Below are 19760 nucleotides of genomic sequence, written 5' to 3'. Positions count from 1 at the left end.
AGTCCTCGGACCACAAACCTTGTGGAAATTGATGTCTTGTCATTTGTTAAACAGAACCTTAGTTACGCCGGGTCCTTGGACCTCCTACTTTGGACAAATTGACATTTAAACTTATTGATCTTAAGAACCAATGGGAAATTGTTTAAGTCTTGTCCTCGGACCACAAACTTGATTAAATTTAATTTCTTATTGCACCTGGAAATTAATGCCTTACTGGTCATTAATTCGGATCTTAATTTTTATATCTTTAAGTGTTAAGCAAATTTGTGTAAGGAATGGTCCTCTGACCTTACATCCTACTAGAAACGGTGCTATACATTACAAGGGTTTGATCGTTATATGAGGTCTTTTCTTCTTTTTAATCAAGGCATTGTTTAAATATCTCAAACATGTCACCTTCTGTTAAGTCTTTAATAACATGCGCATGATTATGTGGAAGTTGTGGTTGTGCAATCCTTGGAGTTAGATTTGTTTACTCTGAGAAACTTTTGCTATGTATTAATGGGAAATTTTTGCGATAATTATAAAAAGAATAAAGTAAAAACAGATGCAACACGATTGAAAATCAAATAAATTTGTTCTTCATTAATCATTTGGACATGTATTACATATAAAGGCTGAACATTGAGAAAGAGAAGCCCTAAGCTAGGTCCTAAGCTTTTGGAGGAGGATCTTGCTGAGAAGTGCTGGTTCCCTCTGTCTCTTTCAACTCCAGCTCAAAGGAAGTCAGGACTTGCTTTCCTTTGTCTACTGTCTTCGTTGGAAGGACGTTGGGTTCCACTGTCTGGCTCAAATCCTTCTCTGCATCCCCTCCTCCTTCCTTCTCTTTGTTGGAACCTGAAGGTTCTGTAGGATTTGGAATCAGCTGTGGGACCATCGGAGGCAGAGCAGGGAGAGTTGACTCAAGGGTAGGAGTAGCAGCAGGAGCCTCTTCAATCTCCTGTATCTCCAGGGGAAGCCAAACTTTCTCGGACTTCCTCAGATCCGAGGATAGCGGAACTCCAGTTACGTTTAGGGCTTCCCCCCAGACTTTCTGACAGTATTCCCGGAACAAAGCCGCGAAGGCCTCTGTCAGCTGCTCCTCGGTGGTTGCTACCCCTTCCTCGTAACTCGTCTGCTTGGCAGTCTGTAGAGAGCGTTGGAATGAGCTGGCTTCTTCTTTCATTAGCGCAAGCTCCTTTTCCAAATCCGAGCGTTCCCTTTGGGCTCGGGAGAGCTCATCATCTTTTTCGCGAAGAAGTTTGCGCTGCCCTTCTATCTGGGTCTTCATGGTCTTCAGATTAGACTCCACCCCATTCTTTTCTCTCTTCAGATCAGCCACCTCCGCGACAAGCTTCTCGTTCTCAGCGAGGGCTGTGCCCAAGGACTTCTCAGTCTCCATCCTGATCTCCAGCTCAGTTCTGGCCTTCTTCCGAGTGTCTTCTATGAACTTCTCGGCTACGAAGACCTCCTGAATGGCCTGTAACAAAATATGATGGAATTAGGAATAGTAAAAAACTTATGAATATTGTTAGAAGTGGAATATTCCTAAAAAGGGGGAAACTTACCAGCGCTAGGTCCCTTTTTAAAGAAAGGAATAGTTGTGGCTGGCTCATCTTTTCCAAGGTCTCCATATCCTTGGGCAGCAGAAGAGGGCGCTCCAACACTTCGGCCAAGTGGTGGGCATGGCCTTGCTGAACCGCCCTTATACTGGATTGGCAGGAGATGGGAGCACCATCCAATCTTAAGTCAGGGGACCAGGTGACCGGTGCTCGGCGCACTTCGGCCTCATCCCTGATCTCCCCACTTTCAACAGAGCGGGCCCTACCCTTGCCTTTATCCAGCTTCTGCTGCTGAACCGGTGGGGGTTGTTGTCGTGGTTTTTTGGGGTCCTTGCTGATCGTCCCCTCAATATCCCCCTTTCTCTTCTTCTTGGGATCCTCGGCTGGAAGTTTTGGCTCAGCTGGAGGAGGGGGAGGTGGCAAAGATGGGGGAACTTGGGACGCCCCCGTCTTCTTCCCGGCGACCTTTGCACCTCTCTTGGTTAGGAGATCCTGCATCCTATCCATATCTTCCTCGGATCCGTCTTCTGGTCGGGCAACTATGAACCCTGCAATTCCAGAGGCCTCGGTGGCTTTTTCCTCCTCGTCAGAAAGTACGACGAACTGAGTCCCTTGAGGTCTTCCGGTGTCTTCAAGTTGGAATTGATCTATCTCTTCGTCTAGTGTATGCGAGGAAGACACCTGCTCTTCTAGAACAACAGTCGCCTGAGAATGCACAGCGAGGGGGGTGGCCGCAATGGGCTGTCCGTATAAAACGGTGTCAGGGGCGTCAGGGAGATCGTGGTCGTCCAAAAAGTGGGGCCGGGCTACGTTTATCTTCCTTCGCCTTCGGTCACCGGCTACTATGGCGTTTTCTGTCTCCTGGAAGTCCGAGGAGATGGGAGTGTATCCTAAGATCAGATGAGCCGCTCTGAGTTGTAGGTCCTCCCTGACAAACACCTCGGAGCGCAGTACTCGGTTAAGATCTGCAACGTTGCAGTGGCTTAAGCGTGGGTGCACGTGTCGCTTATCTGCAAGGGAAGACACCAAATCAAACGAATATGGTCAGATTCATACAATACATGATAAACCTAAATAAACATGAATGCATGTGAATGCGTATTTTCTGTGAGTATTAGAGGAGTTTATGCGGGGGGGGAAGGCTAATCCTAAGGTGTCGCACCTGGATCTCCCCACTCAACTGGGCAGTGGAGGCCGTCGTGCCAGTTCCCAGAGACGATCAGGTAGTCATCCTTCATGCCTTTGTTGGATTTGGGCAGACAGGAGATTAGCCTAACGACACTGGAGCGAGACTTAATGTAATAACCTACTTTGGAAAGTTTATGGGACTCGTACAGAAAGACAACATCGTGCCAGGTGAGGTTTAAACCCATCTGCTCGTTTAGAGCATCGACACTACCCAAAACTCTAAAAACGTTTGGGAGGCATTGATCGGGACACAACCGGTGGTTGCGAAGGTACTCCCTAGTTACAGGCCTCATTGGGAGGCTCATCCCACCCTCTATAAAGGCTATCATTGGGATGATAACCTCTCCCTCCTTTCTAGAACCGGCCACGGCTTCTGCCGGGCAATATTTCAAACCTACATCGCCGGGGATGTGATACTTGGCTTTGAAGCCTTCCATTCCAGCGGCGGTATCAACTAGACACTTAAACCTACCCATCAGAAAAGAACGAAAGGCTAAACTCTAAAGGGGAGAATGTCTACAAGGACAGCCGAGGACTATATCCGAGGAGAAAAGGTTAAGAATAGAAAGAACAAGAACTTACAAAGTTGAAGGTGTGCAAATTTCCACGGTTTTCTGCAGGTAAAGTATGATTGCTGATGTTTTGATGGGATTAGCCCCTGGGAAATTAAATGAAGGCGCAGGTTCCCGAAGCGTCACGATGTGCGGAAAAGCGGCCTCGAAATTATGTTTATCCCGCCCAAATTTTCGTGGAGTAACGAGGACCGTTGGATACCCATCTCGCCGTTGAACGTGGAAGACAAAGTGTGGCTTACAGTCATAAATGCGCGCGTTTTTGAAAATAAAACCGCCAGGTGGCATCTTCTAGGACGTTGAAAATTAGTGTTTTGAGGGGCTATTGTGGGGAGTAAAAAGACCCTGATGGAGATATGGGCCTTTGGGCCGTGCTAAGGAAGGCCGACTTGCTCTTGAGTTTAGAACTTGTTAGTACTACGGGTCGGCCCATACGCCGAGGATCCGAGGATAGAGCCGAGGGTGAATTTCTCTTCGGACGGACACCGGAGAACCCAGGACTTCATGATAAACGTTAGGCAATGACATGGTCAAAACGAATGGATAAAAGGGGTAAACCCTTGAATGTCCTAGAAGCACCGATGCTAGAGAAACACCAAGGGTAAAGGCTGTCACCTCCACATTAAAGACCCTGCACCTACTACCCTGGCCGCATTAATGGGGAAGTGACACCTGAACAGTGGAAGGGAAACTTCTGGTTACTATTCAAAGGCACTGAGAAAAGAAATATCTAGGCTAAGGGGGAGTTGGGGCAACATGTGTACAAAGTATCAAAAAGAGGAGTATTTAAGGAGCAACTTAGAACAGAAATGAGGATCCCCTTCTTTGTAACCTAAAAGAAAGAGAAAAAAAAGAGAGAAATAATATAAGAACAGTTCTCGGCTTACGTCCGAGCAGGTTGATTTACAGTATTCATTGTTGTTTTCAAGTGTTTACCATCTTTGGCTTGTCATTTAATCCTCAAACACTTCTAACTTGGGTTTCAAGCCCACGCTCTACAAATCATATTGTTTAAGGCTCATTGGGCCTGAGCCCGTAACTGTTCTTGGGGCCAGGTGCAATTGTGCACTTACAAATGTTAACTCATTAAATGAGACAGATATATTAAATTAAATGTGTTTTCATTGTTTTTTGAAAATTAGAAACTGAAAAGTCTTTTGCATATTTTTAGTTTTTTTCACAAATTGAGTTTTGAAAATAATTTTTGTTTTTTGCCCATTTTGAATTGCCAAACAAATTTTTTAGTCTCAAAAATAGAAAATTGTTTTGAAAATAGAAAATAAGGGAAAAAACAGTTAAATTTCTCATAAGAATGGTATTTAAAATTTTTCTAAAATAGTCCATTACAAAATACCTTGAGGCAATTGTTAACCGAACCTTAATTTTAATAATAACGTTATTACCATAGTAACATAACACCATCCAATATCTTGGTATGAGCCATGCATATACGTTCCACTCTGAAGAAGGCGTCTTTTCTTTGGTCTGCATATCAATGCTAAAAAAGATTTGTGGCATTACCGGGTCATGTTATCCGAAAAAGATTTTCATAAAATTTGCAAAGCAAATAATTTATTTATTTTAGTTTTGCATCCCTAGAATTTGCTAATTTTAGGTATCAATATGAATTGCAAACAATCAAGCTGAGTATTAAAAGTTTAAGTTTGTTCATTTAATTTAATTTCAAGCTAATTTATTTTCTTGTTGAATAAGGTTGAGCTTATTCACCATTTACTTAATTTATTCTTTTTCCATATACAGTAAAACCATGACTAAATTCTTTACATCTTCACAAATCTATGAATTTTTATTATGAATGGATTGTTTATATCACCCATAAGCTACAAAGAATAAATTGATATCATATGGATTTACACACCTTTCCATAATTCTCAACTATAAGCATTTACAGTATATGTCTGGAATAACTTAATATTGGTATTACTCACAGCAAAAAAAAAAAAAAAAAATTCCGCAATGCAAGTAACATTGCACCATCTACATTCTACCATCAAGATTGCAGTAACTAGGTTCTACCTCCCAGACATTAGATTGGCTAGAGCATCATTGTTATAAAAGGAGCCGACGTCCCAATCCTCAGTTGTGGATGAAAGTGTCATTAAGGCAACCACGATAGATCTCATACTCGGCCGTAGTTGCGGATTCTCTTGTGTACACGCTTTGGCAAGTTGGGCCACCTGCGAAAAAACACCTCTTCTATTGGAAATGAAATCATAAAGCCAATAATGGTAGGGTTTTTGTATGAGATGTTTCACCTTCCATACTGAGTCAAGTGGGTAGTCATCTCCAAGCCGAGCATCAACTACTTTACGTAGGTCCTCTCTAGGATCGGGCTGACTAAGAACGTCTTCAAACTGTGAAACACAGAATACACGATAAATGTATATCCAAGTTTTCTTTCCCAGAAAGTGGTACCAGACAGGGAAAGCCTAATAAAAGCTTCATATCAAGCTGATAGGCTCGGAACAGTAGAGAGGAGAAGGTAGGAGGTGGAGGGGGGGTTACTTAGAGGGATGGCAAGAAGATTACCAAAGCAACAAGGCCCTTCGTTTCATGAGCAGAACCATTATCCTTGAACACAGCTTCCTTGGCTGAAATAAGTTCATAAAGGACAACCCCAAAGGCATATACATCTACTTTGGAAGAAACGTCTCCGTACTGAGCATATCTGCACACAAGAGAGGTAAAATTCAATCCAATCTTTACAGACAAAAACATAGCTAAGGCTTTTCCTCCTCTACTAAGGAGCCCATGGGATCAATTAATAATGAGTAGCAAACTCATCTCTTTGAAACCCACTTCCAAGGAGAACATTGGCAGCTGGAAGGACAAAACATCACCAGTACCAAGGATAATATTTCAGAAAAGGTGAAATGCATACCCCAGCAGCTAAAACCCTATGTTCAAATTCTCACTAAAGAAGGGTCTCTCCCATTTCTGATGGCAGCTGCCAGGTGCCATTAACCATTAGTGAAATTTAACAAACCAGCACGCTTAAACAGTAGATATGTATCTAAGGTTGGATGTTGATTATCAATCAAACACAATTTCCAAGCCCCTTGGTCGGTAATTTATAGACTGGAAGAATCTGGTAGAAACTTATAGATAGCCACTTGTGGAGCTTATATATGGTCCAATCTAGCAGCTTGCTTCCACCAAAACATCCAAATCCATCTCTCATAGCTGAATTTGCTACTCCTTTAATACAAGGAAAGAAAACTTACTCAGGTGGCATGTATCCAAATGTTCCCACAAGACGTGTGGGGAGTGATTCACCTCCAACTTCGGTCAGTTTAGTTAATCCAAAATCTGCAACCTACAGTGCAAGTATTTCAGTACAACAATGGGAATAAGCTTTTGAAGATCTCATAGTAAAAATAAAGGTACTAATGCAACCTTTCCATGGAAGTTCTTGTCAATCAATATATTTGCTGATTTAATATCACGATGGATATAAACAGGAACAGTGTGCTCATGAATATATTCAAGACCTCTGGCTGAATCAAGGGCAATTTGCACCCTAGTAGACCATGGCAATGGGTCCCTCCCTGGAAACAGATAAAATAATTATGACTATTGATCTGAATGTGACATCACTTAAAAAGATCCTCACCATGCACATATTATCTCACCTGATGATCCACGCAAATGTTGGCTTAAATTGCCATTCTCGATAAATTCATAGACTAAGAAAAGAGAACCCTCAACACAATATCCAATCAACCGCACCTGCATTGATAGTTTGTAAATGATATGTAGCGTACGGAAGATTGAAAATAATCACACATCTTAAAGGTCTATCAATTAAAAAGAAAAGCTATAACTTGTATTCACACTGACATAAAAGTACACAGTCGAGTCATAAAAAATCCTCACTGCAGATTATTACTATTTATATGGATATTGTATAACCTCAATAAAAACAACAATTTAATAAACCAACCAAAATTTCCATCTATCATTCTGATTCTAGAGGGCAGATTATATTTTCTGGGAAATAACTTGAAGGAGATTATTAAGATGCATATAAACCTCTAATACCTTGGCATTAAGAATGTACTAGCATTGTATCTTTTGATGCCACATCTATAAGGTTATTCTACTTTTATTCTTTTTTTGCTGTATTTAGGGGTGGATGAAATTGATGATGTCATAAAAGGCACAGCTAACCCTGGATGGATATACAGAGTGAGCTTGCCTCTTTGTGTGTGTGTGTCCACATATAATAATGATGTAAAGGGGCCAGTTAATGTGGTATACATGGATATCTCAGCACAGATAATTAGACAGATCCTGGTCACTGGGGAATTATGTTGAATTTATTATTAAGATTGGATAAATGTATTGAGGTGAGGATCATCTCTCCAGTATATAATTGAGAAATGAACATTTATATAAAGCTTTCTAGATTACGCGAGCAGTTCCCCAAAGAATATGATTGATAAAACTTTAAGTTAATACGCTTAAGCAAAAAAGGGCATTCAATTCAGCTTTTTAGACAATAATCATACTCTTTAGTGCTCTTGGGAAAGAAAGTATATTACCAGGTTCAAGTGATGAACACGTGTTAACACGTTTAATTCAGCAAGAAATTCTCTAGTTGCTTGCATATCCATCTTCTTGATTGCAGCTTTCTGCACAGATATAGTGATGGGGAGGGACTGTTAGGAAAGTTAAAACTGATATATACATACATAAACAAGATGGTATGGTCAAAAGCTGGTGTGCTTAGCCATCCATATAGAGTAGTAGTAAATGCAACATGCAGTGGAGAGCATACACAACGTTGGTGAATGCACTTTTTATCTTTAACCTGAGCAAAGACTATAGATCAACTGAACTGTACATCCATTTTTCCCACTCACTTAGATGAATTTCTCATCCACTTCCACTTATCCAGATTGGGACTCAAGACCCTTGTACAACAAATATGACTACAAAATCTATATTACCATTGGTGTCCAGATTGACTTCCACACTTAGCATGTCCCTCTTATAATCAACCTCCTCAAAATTCCTAGTTTTGAGTAGCTTAAATCACCAACAAAGATATCATAGATATACATATTCAGACATGACAACAAAAGTTGTGCGAAATCAACTTAATGCAGCTATGCCAACTTGAGGAGCCAACTCAATTAATGTGCCATGCACCGATGATTAATAAAAATACAGCCCATATGGCTACAAACCTCGCCTCTCAGCTCTGCATAATAGACAGCCCCAAAACCACCTTGACCAATCTTATTAGCCAGGCTGAAGTCATCAGTAGCTGTGGCAAGTTCTTCATAAGAGAACTCTACTGATTTGTCCACAGTTATGCCTGTAAGACCTGAAGCTGGACCACCAGCAGCACCAGTTGATTCAGCAACTTTATCCGAGGCATTTCCGGGGCCTAAATAAAAAATAGAGGGAACACCAATTAGGTCTAACCTTCCATTTTAAAATAAACAAAAGATTATAGAAAGATGGTAAAGATGCATAAAATTTATTGGTTCTATCAGTTGCAATGATTCTATATAAACAGTTCAAAGTATTCAGTGGAGCTGCTTAAATGGGATTTCCTTTGCAGAAAAGAAGGATAAATCAGGGTACTGATACCAGTGAGAGATTCAAAATGCAGACTCTCCAAACAATATCAACAATCACATCTGAGCAACATTTCTCAGCAACTTAAGATAAACTTATTCACCGAAGCATAAGACCTTTAGCTATCTCTGAGGAATGTGACTGATGATGAATGAATAAGATTGTCACTTCATTTAATTGGGTTTGTAGCATTTCCACTAAGTGGAAAATTAAGTTTCGAGATGATTTTCGAGACCAGTAGATCCATAAAACACTCATTCATTGACAAGTATCTGTAAAGGCAAAAGAGACAGGGAGAACAAAATATATATACCTAGCCCATTTTGAGCATAAAATTCCTCAGATGCTGCTGAGAGCAGCTTTGCTTCCTCCATCTTCTTCTTTCGGTAACATCCAAAATATATACAAGCGGCAAGTAACAGGACACCAGCTACTCCTCCTATAGCTATGCCAACAATAGCTCCACCTGCTAATCCTGCTAATAGATAAGCAAATGTTAAGCTCAAAAGTAGCATCAAATTTGCACTTAATCATCTCATATTTGTCTCCAAATCTCAAAGTAAATATAATCATTGTAAAATCAGCTGTGGGAGAAGGCCAAACCGCTTTTGCTGCAAAACAAAATGAAAAGAAAGGATTAGAAAATGAGAAACGAATGTAACTTCAAGTTCATTAAGTTTGAAGACTAAATTTGTAGAAGCTACCTTGGTGGCATAGCTGGATAAGTATTATTCTGATCTGCAAATGACAAGAAAGAAAACAAATGGCAAGTTAATGCAAACTCAAAGTGATGCATATGTTTGAAGCGTCTTGTAATTGTAATTGATAATTGGTACTTTTTGTAACATGTTAGAATTGGGTGCCTAACTGTAACACTTGTATTACACTTGGCAGAAGCTGGTTTCTAATATTGATTAGTTGAGTTAGTTAGATTGGTTAGTTGAGCCTTTCTTGAGGCTGACCCTGAAGCTACCTATTATAAATAGCCTCCTTTGCATTGTAAACTCAGTCCCCTCTCTTTCTCTATGATAGGCATGATATTGCAAAATTAGTGTGGTGCACTTGCAGCAATATATAAAGGGAACTACTCAAGGTTTTCCATACATTTAAAACAATGTCAAAAAGGCAAATAATCACATGTGCATCATGAAAAAAAAAAAAAAAGAAGACAAAGAAGAAGAAGGAATCGCTACCAATATCACCAAAGTGACAATCACACTAGAATAATGCAAAAAAGGAAAATAATCTTTTAACGTTTCAAAAGAGCTACTAAAATAATTCTTTGTATCTGTAACAGCTGACATAGTAATACTAATAATACAAATAATAAACAAAATCAGGCACAGTAGGCAAAGGAGGGGAAAGGGGTTAAATTCTTATCTCTGATACTGCTAAAATTGCAGGTGGCAAAGGAGGTTTGAATTTGGTTTAAGAAATACTTTTTAGGCTAGATATGCTTCTGAAATTTTAGATATTCATATAACTATTGAGCTTGGAGGACATAGCATGTGCAGATGTGTTATACTGTCCAGAATTTGGAGCTTAAGATTCTGGGTGTGCCAATTTCCCACTCGAGCTTCCATTGCAAGCCATGAAATTCCGAGTTTTATACCAAAAAAATGACTAAGTTACCCACTTCAAGGAAGCCCGCAAATGTAATGTTCACTTCAATGGCTCAAATTTGTTCTCCCAAAATGCCCATTGGCTCCATCACCAAAGTCCAACGTAATGGCACTCAATTTCCTCTCCCTGAACTATCTGCACAATTGTATTTTTAATTCTAAATAATAATGGGAGACGTTCATTTCAAATGACACGAAATCAAGTATCTGGCCTGCAGGGTCATCCCATATACTCACCTTTACACTACCTATGTTGAGTTTATACAGAATTCAAAAAAATGGATATACTCAATTTTACAATTAACATTTTCTTGTTTAAAATTTGTAGACATAATACCTTCCACCACTTCCTAAACCGAAATGTTCAAGAATCCTTTTCAAGGACAACCATCGCATCTATCCACAACATTCACATATACTGACTAATAATAGCAAGGGGCGCAATATGTTATCATTAATCTTATCCGAGATCCAATTATAGAAAATTAGTAAAACACGTGTTTCCATCTTAAGTCTGTACTTAAAATCTAACAACAATTAAATTCACATCTAATTGTTACTATTTTAACACATTCCTGAATTCAATAACCTAAATTGATAAAATCCCAATTCAGAAAACTACCCAAAAAAAAAAAAAAAAAAGGTTATAAAATCAAAGCGTAACAAACTTTTCACCTACCTTTGCCCGGGATATATACCAGACCACTCCCACTGCTGAAATTCACTCCCGGGTTGTAACTCTGCAGCAACGCTACACTAAGATTCGTAGCCGTGGCAATCGATTGGACAGTGTCCTCTGGCCGAAGCGGGTACGTAATAAACAAACCGTAATCCTTCGAAACCGAGCTATCCCCACACGAACAGTTGACCGTGACATTTAACTTGGCATTGGTATCGGGTATATTATTGGGGGGATAGCTATTACCCTTCTGCAACCACTCAGCCGAGGTCAGGTTCGCATACCATTGCGTCGCCACCTTGTCGTACGTGTCCCCTGTCTGAACAGTGTAATCAAACACGTGACCCAGAAACTCATCTTGGATACAGTCACATGGGAATGGAACATTGACTCTTATATCATCTTTAACACTGTCTTGATTGGGTACCGTTAGCTTGTTGTAACTGACAATTGTATTAGGGTCGATATTAAGGTCAGACTGCAACATTTGAGCTATGAATGTGAGATTTGAGCCATTCCACACGTAGTATGAAGCTAAAGCCAAATCACACCCTTTACTACATTTGGATTCAGTTATGGAACTAAAAAGTAAAACTGAGAACAGCACTAACAACAGCACCAAAAACCCGAACTTGGGTTTCATTGGATTGGCAAGAAAAGATTGGAATCTTGATATGAGAAAATTTAGGAAAATCAAGAAGTGGGTTTGAGAGAGATTGGGGAAGACGAAAGAGAGAAATTGAGTTTTTCTTTTTTTGAGAAGAGAGAGAAATTGAGTTAGAATAGTCAATGGTTGGATTTTTTGGACCGTTTTGACTTTTTGGAATGGAGGTATACGCGGAGCGGATGGATGTGAATTGGGGTTAGCTAGCTGTCTTTGTTGTCATGTTTTGTGTCTCGGTCTGGCTGCTTTGCTGACAGTACACTCCCGCAATTTTGATTGAGTTGATCCCACCAATAAATAAATAACAAACAAAAACAAAATTACAAATTGAAGTTCGATCAAAATTCATTTCATTAACTTTATTTTAGTTCAGTTGGATCCTCTAATATTTAAAACGTATTCAATTAACTTAAACCGATGCAATTTCAATTTGAGTTTTTTTTAAAAGTAGAAAACTAGATATTAATTTTTACTACTATTTAAAAAAATAAAGCTATAAACCCAACAAAAGTTCACAACATTCTTAAAATAACTTTCGACCTCACACCTAAGCTCACCATAATGAAAAATTATTGAATACTTTAGGAGTACGTGGTACCATAAATACGTACTTCTTCATTTCACATGAATTTAGGAGTACGTATTTATTGTACTCCGAGAGTACTCAATAATTACTCCACTATAATTTGAATTTATAATTTTTTTAATATTAATTTAGAAATGTAATGAAAATATTATGAACTTTTGCCGTGTTCCTTAAGTAGTTAATTTAAATAACATTGACCATAACAAACTTTGTACCAAAATGAGAGAGAGAGAGAGAGAGAGAGAGAGAGAGAGAGAGATGAGAAAAATTATTCAAAATCAATGACCGTGTCTCAAATTGTAGCACTGAAACCATAAAAATAAATAATAAATAAAAAAGAAAAATTATACTTTACTTACTTGTGGTTTGCCGAAAAAACACTTTGCCTGCTTATGGTTTAAAAGTTACATTTGTCTCTTATTACCCACCTCTGTTAAAAACAAGGGTAAATTTGTGTTTTTACTACCCTTTTTTGTCTCTCTCTCTTTTTAAAACATAAAAAATTAAAAAAAAAATTAAGAGAAGAAAATCTAAAAGCTAGGTTTTAAAAAAAAATTAAAACCTAGCCTTTGTTTTCTTAGAAACCGGCAAGATATAAGTATAACCTTCATATCCAACAAAGGCAATTGTACTTGAATCAGGGGAAACCTCAAAAACTTCCAAGCTTTTCTCCTCCCTGCCAACCAAGGGGCCAATTTTATCAAATTTTGCTTTCACTAAATCAAAGCTATAGAAGAACTTTCTCCTTCCTGCTATAATAACCTGAGACCCATCAGGCAAGAAAGATGCCTTTCAAATGGGGCAATCATCAAGATACTTTGTATCTTGGTATTCTGTTTGCCATCAATCTGAAAAAAAAAAAAAAAAAAAAAAAAAATATATATATATATATATATATATATATATATATATATATATATCTAAGCTTTTGATCCAATCCTGCAGATAGTAGCAATTGTGCATTTCGATGGAACTGGACTGAATTTATTGGACCATTTGAAGGATCCTCTGCATTTGCATCTATAAGTCTTGAATATTCAAGACATCTAGGCAACAATTTAGTGTTGCTCCTCACAACAAGGTCTTCTTTTGTTTGAAGGATATCTTCAACAGCTTCAACATTCTTGTAATTATTGACAATCTTTTATGATCTAAATTAAAAGTTAGGTTTTAATTAGTTACAAAACCTATCTTTTAGATATTCTTTTCTTTTGATTTTTTAGTTTTTTATGTTTTAAGAGGAGAGAGACATATAAGGGTAGCAAAAATACAAATTTATCCATATTTTTAACAGAGGTGGATACTTCAGATAGATAAAGTGCAAATTTTTGAATCACAAATAGGTAAAGTGTTTTTCAGGCAAATCACAAATGAGAAAATGTAATTTCCCCAATAAAAAAAGAAGAGATTTCCTTTGTGTGTTTAGTTAATGGCGTAGGGAGAGGAAATTTGCAGACTTGTGTGGTTGGCTTTGGGTAAGTTGTTTTTAGTTTAATTTTGTGTGTGGTTTGGATATTTAGTATGATTCTCGTAATTAAGTTTATGGCTCTCTCAATACATGCCCTAACTGATGTTTTCCCTATTTGGACTTTGTTTCAAATAAGGGTCAGATTCAATAAATCTGAATTTGATATCAAAGGATCCAAATATTTGTTTAGGTTTGTGATTCAATTAGGACACTTTAGCATGAAAAAACAACTTGCATCCGCCCTCTAACAGGCTTCATGAATAAATAAAGTGTTGAAACGTTAGTGTCAGTGTCACTAGCATTGCTTGGCGACAAAAGTTGTATCCAATAACATATACTTGAATATCTAGGGTGTAACAGAAATATAAATGGCTTATACATGTGTTCCTAAAAACAGGACAAAAAAAAAAAAAAAAAGCTTCTTGTACATACATGTATTTTCCATCCTAGTCATAGTTCAATTCTAACAGAAGAAGCCAAAATGAAAGCTTTAGCAAATGGATTAGTTTTGTTGGGAAATTTTGGTAGAAGGTGGTGACAAAATTCATTTTGGTGATCTGTTTTTGGAGGAGGGGTTGCAAATGAAGATTGTAATTAATTGTGTTTCATTATTTTCCGTAGATTGGTTTCTAATTCTCGATTTTGTGAAGGTACAATGTCTAGCAATTTGGAAGTATCATAGAAAATCAGTATTTGGAAGAAATGAACAAGATAAAAGATAACATCATTGCTAACATAGAGAAGACAATCAAAAGTTTGGAAGAGGAGAACAGTGTAGCAAAAAGATCTATCACATAGATGCGGCAAGTGCATCAAAGGAAGAAAGGGAATATATGTCGCTATGTATGCACTATATGCATATGTTTAGTTTCCATCTTCTTATTTAGTACAACTATGCAAATTAGGACTGACAAAAGAATTTATTTGTCATAAATTTATGATGTGCAAGGACATGTGATGGTATCATGTGAGTTGTATGTTGTAATGCAGTGTTTGTATATTAAAATGCTACAATTTTGTAATGTTTGGAATTTATAATCTACAGAAATGTAACAAATATTAGTACAACCATGTCATATATCTCTATTTATCAAAAGGTTCCAAGAAACTATTTGTAGTTATAGAATCAATGGGCACACTAGGCACCATGATTGATGTGATTTACAGATTATACATATTATATGTAAAATATTGACAATGATCCTTGTAGGGATGTAATTTGTTACCTAAGTCCAAAAGAAGAAAGAGAGTAGACCCAAAGAGCCCAGTATAATGAATTTCTAAAGAGTGAATTGGAAAACTAGGTTCTAACGAGTTTAGACAACAATCATAGTGGGTAAAGATGATAATAGAATAAAGATGAACTGATTTTATCTAAAGTAAAACGTCCTCAGACACAATTCGAGGAGGTTGATTCTTGTATCTATTTCTTTTGGGACTGGTTACAAAGACTGTTCTTGATTCTACAGTGTTTTTCTCTTCATTCTCCGATCTCTTCCCTCAGGGTCCTCTCTCTATTTTATACTATCTTCCCTTTTTTATCTCTACCCTCCACGTGTAGATCAGATTGTTAGTGTTAATCCTTGTCCCATCAGCACCTTCATGAAATCTTTGGGAGTAGCTGTAAGGTTGAAAATTACTGTTCAAGTATCACTTCCTCATTAATGCAACCAGAGAGTTAGCTATAGAGCATTCAATGTGGTGGTAGCAGCTTTTTCTTAGATATTTTATAGCTTTCCTTTGTTCTATGCTCTCATGATGTAGATCCCTATCAAAAGAATCTCGTGGAACGTTGCTTCCGAATGGCAAAACATACCTTCTGACCTCTGCTTTGCTCAGTCGAGGAAGCATCCCTCCTCGGAACCCCTTCTCGGATCATCATAACCAAAACCCTTTCTTTATTCATCAATGCCGACCTCCATAACAACATTTACCCGTCCTTGGACAACTAGACATCCTCAGACTAGGCCTCCGGCCCAATATATATTGCTGGGCCTATCATCTCTACAATCCTCAAATGTAAGAAATAGAGGACAACTACTACATATGATGTTAGTTGTATTTTAAAATTTCATATATAATGGCAAATCGTTTTTTTTCCTGACAGTAGGATTTGAACTTCGGCTTTAATGTATTTGTTTTGGGTTTCTGGCTACTATGGTCATTTGCTGCTTCCTGTGTGTGTTATATAATTTTTCCCTTTTATTTATCATATACTCTACTAATTTCTAGGATGGAAAAACTATCTTTGAGAAGCACAAATGTACTGATGTTGATTGCCATTCCAGGCAGCAATTGTTAATGCGCACCCAGAAAAAATGACGCTAGTCTTTTTCTCCTGCTTCTTTGGGACCATACAATTATTATCTCTATATTTCCTGTGTAATTTCTCAACAAATAAAAGATAGGAAGCTAACGGATCCAAATCAAGAAACCAAATACAATACTGCACAAAGACTAAAAAGAAACAGAGTAAAATACCTTTTAGATTTAGTACAAAGATATCTGAACATAGGAAGCTAACTGAAGCATAGATCTAATGTACCACACAAAATACTAGCTACCTTAACTGTTTTGGCAATTATATCACAAAATACTAGCTGCCGTAACAGTTTTGGCAGTTATATTATAAAATACAAGAAACAATTCTAGGTGTTCTGCTTTCCCTCCCGAGCTTCCATCGCAACCGTGAAATTCTGAATGTTAAACCAAAAAATAAATAATTTACACACTTCAAGGAGGCCCACTAATGTAATTTTCACTTCAATGGCTTAACTTTGTTCTCCCAAAATGCCCGCCAGAGTCCATGCAGTTGGCACTCAATCTCCTCTCAAATGACACAAAATTAAGTATCTGGCTTACTATCAAAAAGGTTGATCCCATAAACTCATGTTTACACTACCTATACTGAATTATATGTTTACACAGATTAAGTGTCCGTTTGGAAACAGCTTATTTAGCTGAAATTGAAAACTTTTTACTGAAAGCACTGTAGATAAAGGTAAAAGTTGGTTAAATAGTACAATGAGTCTCGTGAATAGTACTAAAAAGTGCAAGAAAACTCATGAATAATAGCAAAAATAAGTCTCTCCCCCTAGGGACCTTCATTTCAAATGACACAAAATTAAGTATCTGGCCTACTATCAAAAAAGTTGATCCCATAAACTCATGTTTACACTACCTATACTGAATAATATGTTTACGTAGGATTAAGTGTCAGTTTATTTAGTTGAAACTGAAAACTTTTTACTAAAAGTATTGTTGATAAAGGTAAAAATTGGTTGAATAGTACAATGAAACCCATGAATAGTACCAAAATGTGCAATCAGACTCATGAATAATAGTAAAAATAAGTTGAAATTGTAAATAAGCTGAAATTTTTAGCTTGTCCCAAATGGACACTAAAGAAGAGATAGAAGAAAAATAGACAATAAATTTACGTAGTTCGGCAATATGTCTATGTCCACGGGTAGCAACAAAAAGAAAGTTTGATTATAACAAATAGACACTCTTGCAAGACCCAAGCCCCAAACACAACCTTATTCCTCTTTCAAAAAGAATAGAGAACACCTTATTGTATTAGCGGCACAGTCTTTCTTACAATCAATATTACCGGATTATAAACTATTTAAAAAAAGTTTTGATATTTCTATGGGAAATATAAAACATTGTCAAAAAAATTCAAGTGCTTTTTTCCTTTCTTATAAAAAGTTTATAAAAGTATTTCCTAAAGGAATGCTCTTAGCCATTTGTTAACAAAATCCTATTGTTAAAGTCGCAACTAGAACTTAATTTCCAAGTCTTTAAAGGAATTAGTTTCCTAGACAAAGGCAAAAGGCACTGACTAAATGCAAGCCACAAGCCACAGGCAACATGTAATCATTAATCTAACTGACTAAAACGAAACATTCAAGAATCCAATTAGTAGTAAAAGAAGTTCTTTTACTTAAATCCAAACAATAGTTAAATTCACATCTAGTTGTTACTATTTTTAACACATTCCTGAATTCAATAAACTAAACTGGCAAAATCCCACCTCAAGTATCTACAAAACAAAACCAAAAAAAAAAAAAAAAAAAATCATGAAGTCAAAGCATAACAAACCAACCTTTGCCTGGAATATACACCACACCACTCCCTTGACTGAAATTCACTCCTGGGTTGTAACTCTGCAGCAACGCTGCACTAAGATTCGTAGCCGAGGCAATCGATTCCACGGTGTCCTCTGGCCGAAGTGGGTACGTAATAAACAAACCGTAATCCTTCGAAACCGAGCTATCTCCACAAGAACAAGTGACCGTGACATTCAACTTGGCATTGGTATCAGGTATTTTGTTAGGGTCATAGCTATTATACTTCTGCAACAACTGATACGTGGTCAGATTGGCATAATACGTCTGTGCCACCGTCAAGTACGTATCCCCTGAATGAACCGTGTACTCAAACATGTGACCCAGAAACTCGCCGTTGATACAGTCACATGGGAAAGGAACATTGGCCTTTACACCATCTTGAACACTGTCTTGATTTGTTATCGTTTGCTTGTTGTAACTGACAATTGTACTAGGGTTGATATTAAGGTTAGACTGCAAAACTTGAGCTATGAAAGTGAGATTTGTCTCCGGCGCCACGTAGTATGAAGCTAAAGCCAAATCACATCCTTTACTACATTGGGATTCAGCTATGGAACTAAAATGTAAAACTGAGACCAACACTAACAACACCAAAAACCCCAACTTGGGTTTCATCGGATTGGCAAGATTGGAATCCTGAATTGTGAAATTTTAGCAAAATCAAGAACTGAGTTTTTGGTGATTGGGGAAGAATAGTTGTATTTTTGAGACACTTTTTGGGACAGGGTTTGAAAAGAAATGGAGATATACGTGGATAGATGTTATTGGGTGATGAGAAAAGATGTGAAGGTTGATTGAATCAGACACCGTTAGTTAAGAAAGGTTGAACAAAGACTGAACCCAAACACTGTCTTTGTTTTCACGTTGTGCCTCGCTCAGCTAGCTGGCGGTACAGTAATTCCAAAAGTTATAAATGGTTGGAATACAGTTAACTTTAAGAAAAAAATTTCAATTTTAGTAAAATAAATAAATTTTAAATAAACCCCAAAATAAAAAGAAGTTGGGGAGGCGTGAGAGTTTGAAGTGTAGTATACTTGAGTAATTCTAAGGATTAACCAATCACATCCTTAAATTTTAAGGCATGATAATTTGTGTGATTTTTGTAGTGTTATGAAAATCGTTTTGGACCACGTTTCTATTTGTCCACTGGAATAAAATATTTTAATACTAACTTATTTCAGCATATCATGTTGAGGTGTTTCGGGTTGCCTATTTATATATATACACACACACACATACTTTTTAATAAAAAAAAAATCAAATAATGTAAGCAGATGATTTTTCCTATATAAAAAATAATTAGTAATGGTCTTCATGTAAATAAAAGAAACAAGTTGGGTAATTATATAGAAAGAACTTCCAAGAAGTTTCCTTCCCCTAGGGTTTGTTTGGATTTCGTTTATTTTGCTGAAATTGAAAACTTATTGCTGAAAGTACTGTAAATAAAGGTAAAAGTTAGTTGAAATAGTATCGTGGGCTCATGAATAGTATCAAAAAGTGCAGTGAGACCCATAAATAGTAACAAAAATAAGCTGAATAGTGAAATAATTTACAATTTTCATTGGTTCCCAAACGCACATTAACTTTTCCCATTTCCCAACCCACTCACATCACATGACTTTCACTATTTACTTCTCATCTCACTTGACCACTCTTTCTTCTTCTTCTTCTTCTTCTCATTTCCAAGGTTCCAACAT

General features: G+C 37.4%; 4 protein-coding genes across 6 annotated transcripts in view; all 4 read right to left on the bottom strand.

Annotated features, from left to right (window-relative positions):
* LOC142641628 (uncharacterized) overlaps positions 1-19760 on the bottom strand; it is a 46184-nt gene that overhangs the window by 26295 nt on the left and 129 nt on the right. The gene's annotated exons all lie outside the window — the stretch shown is intronic.
* On the bottom strand, positions 211-5207 carry LOC142639784 (uncharacterized). Its single transcript, XM_075813921.1, has 4 exons — positions 5181-5207; positions 1548-2402; positions 1031-1459; positions 211-231 (listed from the first exon to the last, which is right to left on the bottom strand). Exons 1-4 carry the CDS (start codon positions 5205-5207, stop codon positions 211-213), a joined length of 1332 nt encoding a protein of 443 aa, XP_075670036.1.
* Positions 5088-11983, bottom strand: LOC142641631 (lysM domain receptor-like kinase 3). 2 transcript variants are annotated; one of them, XM_075816102.1, is made up of 12 exons: positions 11213-11983; positions 9616-9649; positions 9515-9522; positions 9225-9386; positions 8515-8717; positions 7867-7956; positions 6955-7051; positions 6719-6870; positions 6547-6638; positions 5852-5990; positions 5578-5676; positions 5088-5499 (listed from the first exon to the last, which is right to left on the bottom strand). In XM_075816102.1, exons 1-12 carry the CDS (start codon positions 11853-11855, stop codon positions 5335-5337), a joined length of 1884 nt encoding a protein of 627 aa, XP_075672217.1. In that variant the 5' UTR covers positions 11856-11983; the 3' UTR covers positions 5088-5334. The 2 variants fall into 2 exon arrangements, with proteins under 2 accessions (XP_075672217.1, XP_075672216.1); XM_075816101.1 differs by lacking the exons at positions 9515-9522; positions 9616-9649.
* On the bottom strand, positions 13172-18824 carry LOC142641630 (lysM domain receptor-like kinase 3). Of its 2 annotated transcripts, none has more exons than XM_075816100.1 (2): positions 18039-18824; positions 13172-13310 (listed from the first exon to the last, which is right to left on the bottom strand). In XM_075816100.1, the coding sequence occupies exons 1-2, from the start codon at positions 18676-18678 to the stop codon at positions 13306-13308; spliced, it is 645 nt and encodes a 214-aa protein (XP_075672215.1). In that variant the 5' UTR covers positions 18679-18824; the 3' UTR covers positions 13172-13305. The 2 variants fall into 2 exon arrangements, with proteins under 2 accessions (XP_075672215.1, XP_075672214.1); XM_075816099.1 differs by lacking the exon at positions 13172-13310 and adding an exon at positions 16435-16626.

The sequence above is a fragment of the Castanea sativa genome, chromosome 6 (genome assembly GCF_040712315.1).
Source record: "Castanea sativa cultivar Marrone di Chiusa Pesio chromosome 6, ASM4071231v1".
NCBI lineage: Eukaryota > Viridiplantae > Streptophyta > Magnoliopsida > Fagales > Fagaceae > Castanea > Castanea sativa.
This window is presented reverse-complemented; position numbering and strand designations above follow the sequence as displayed.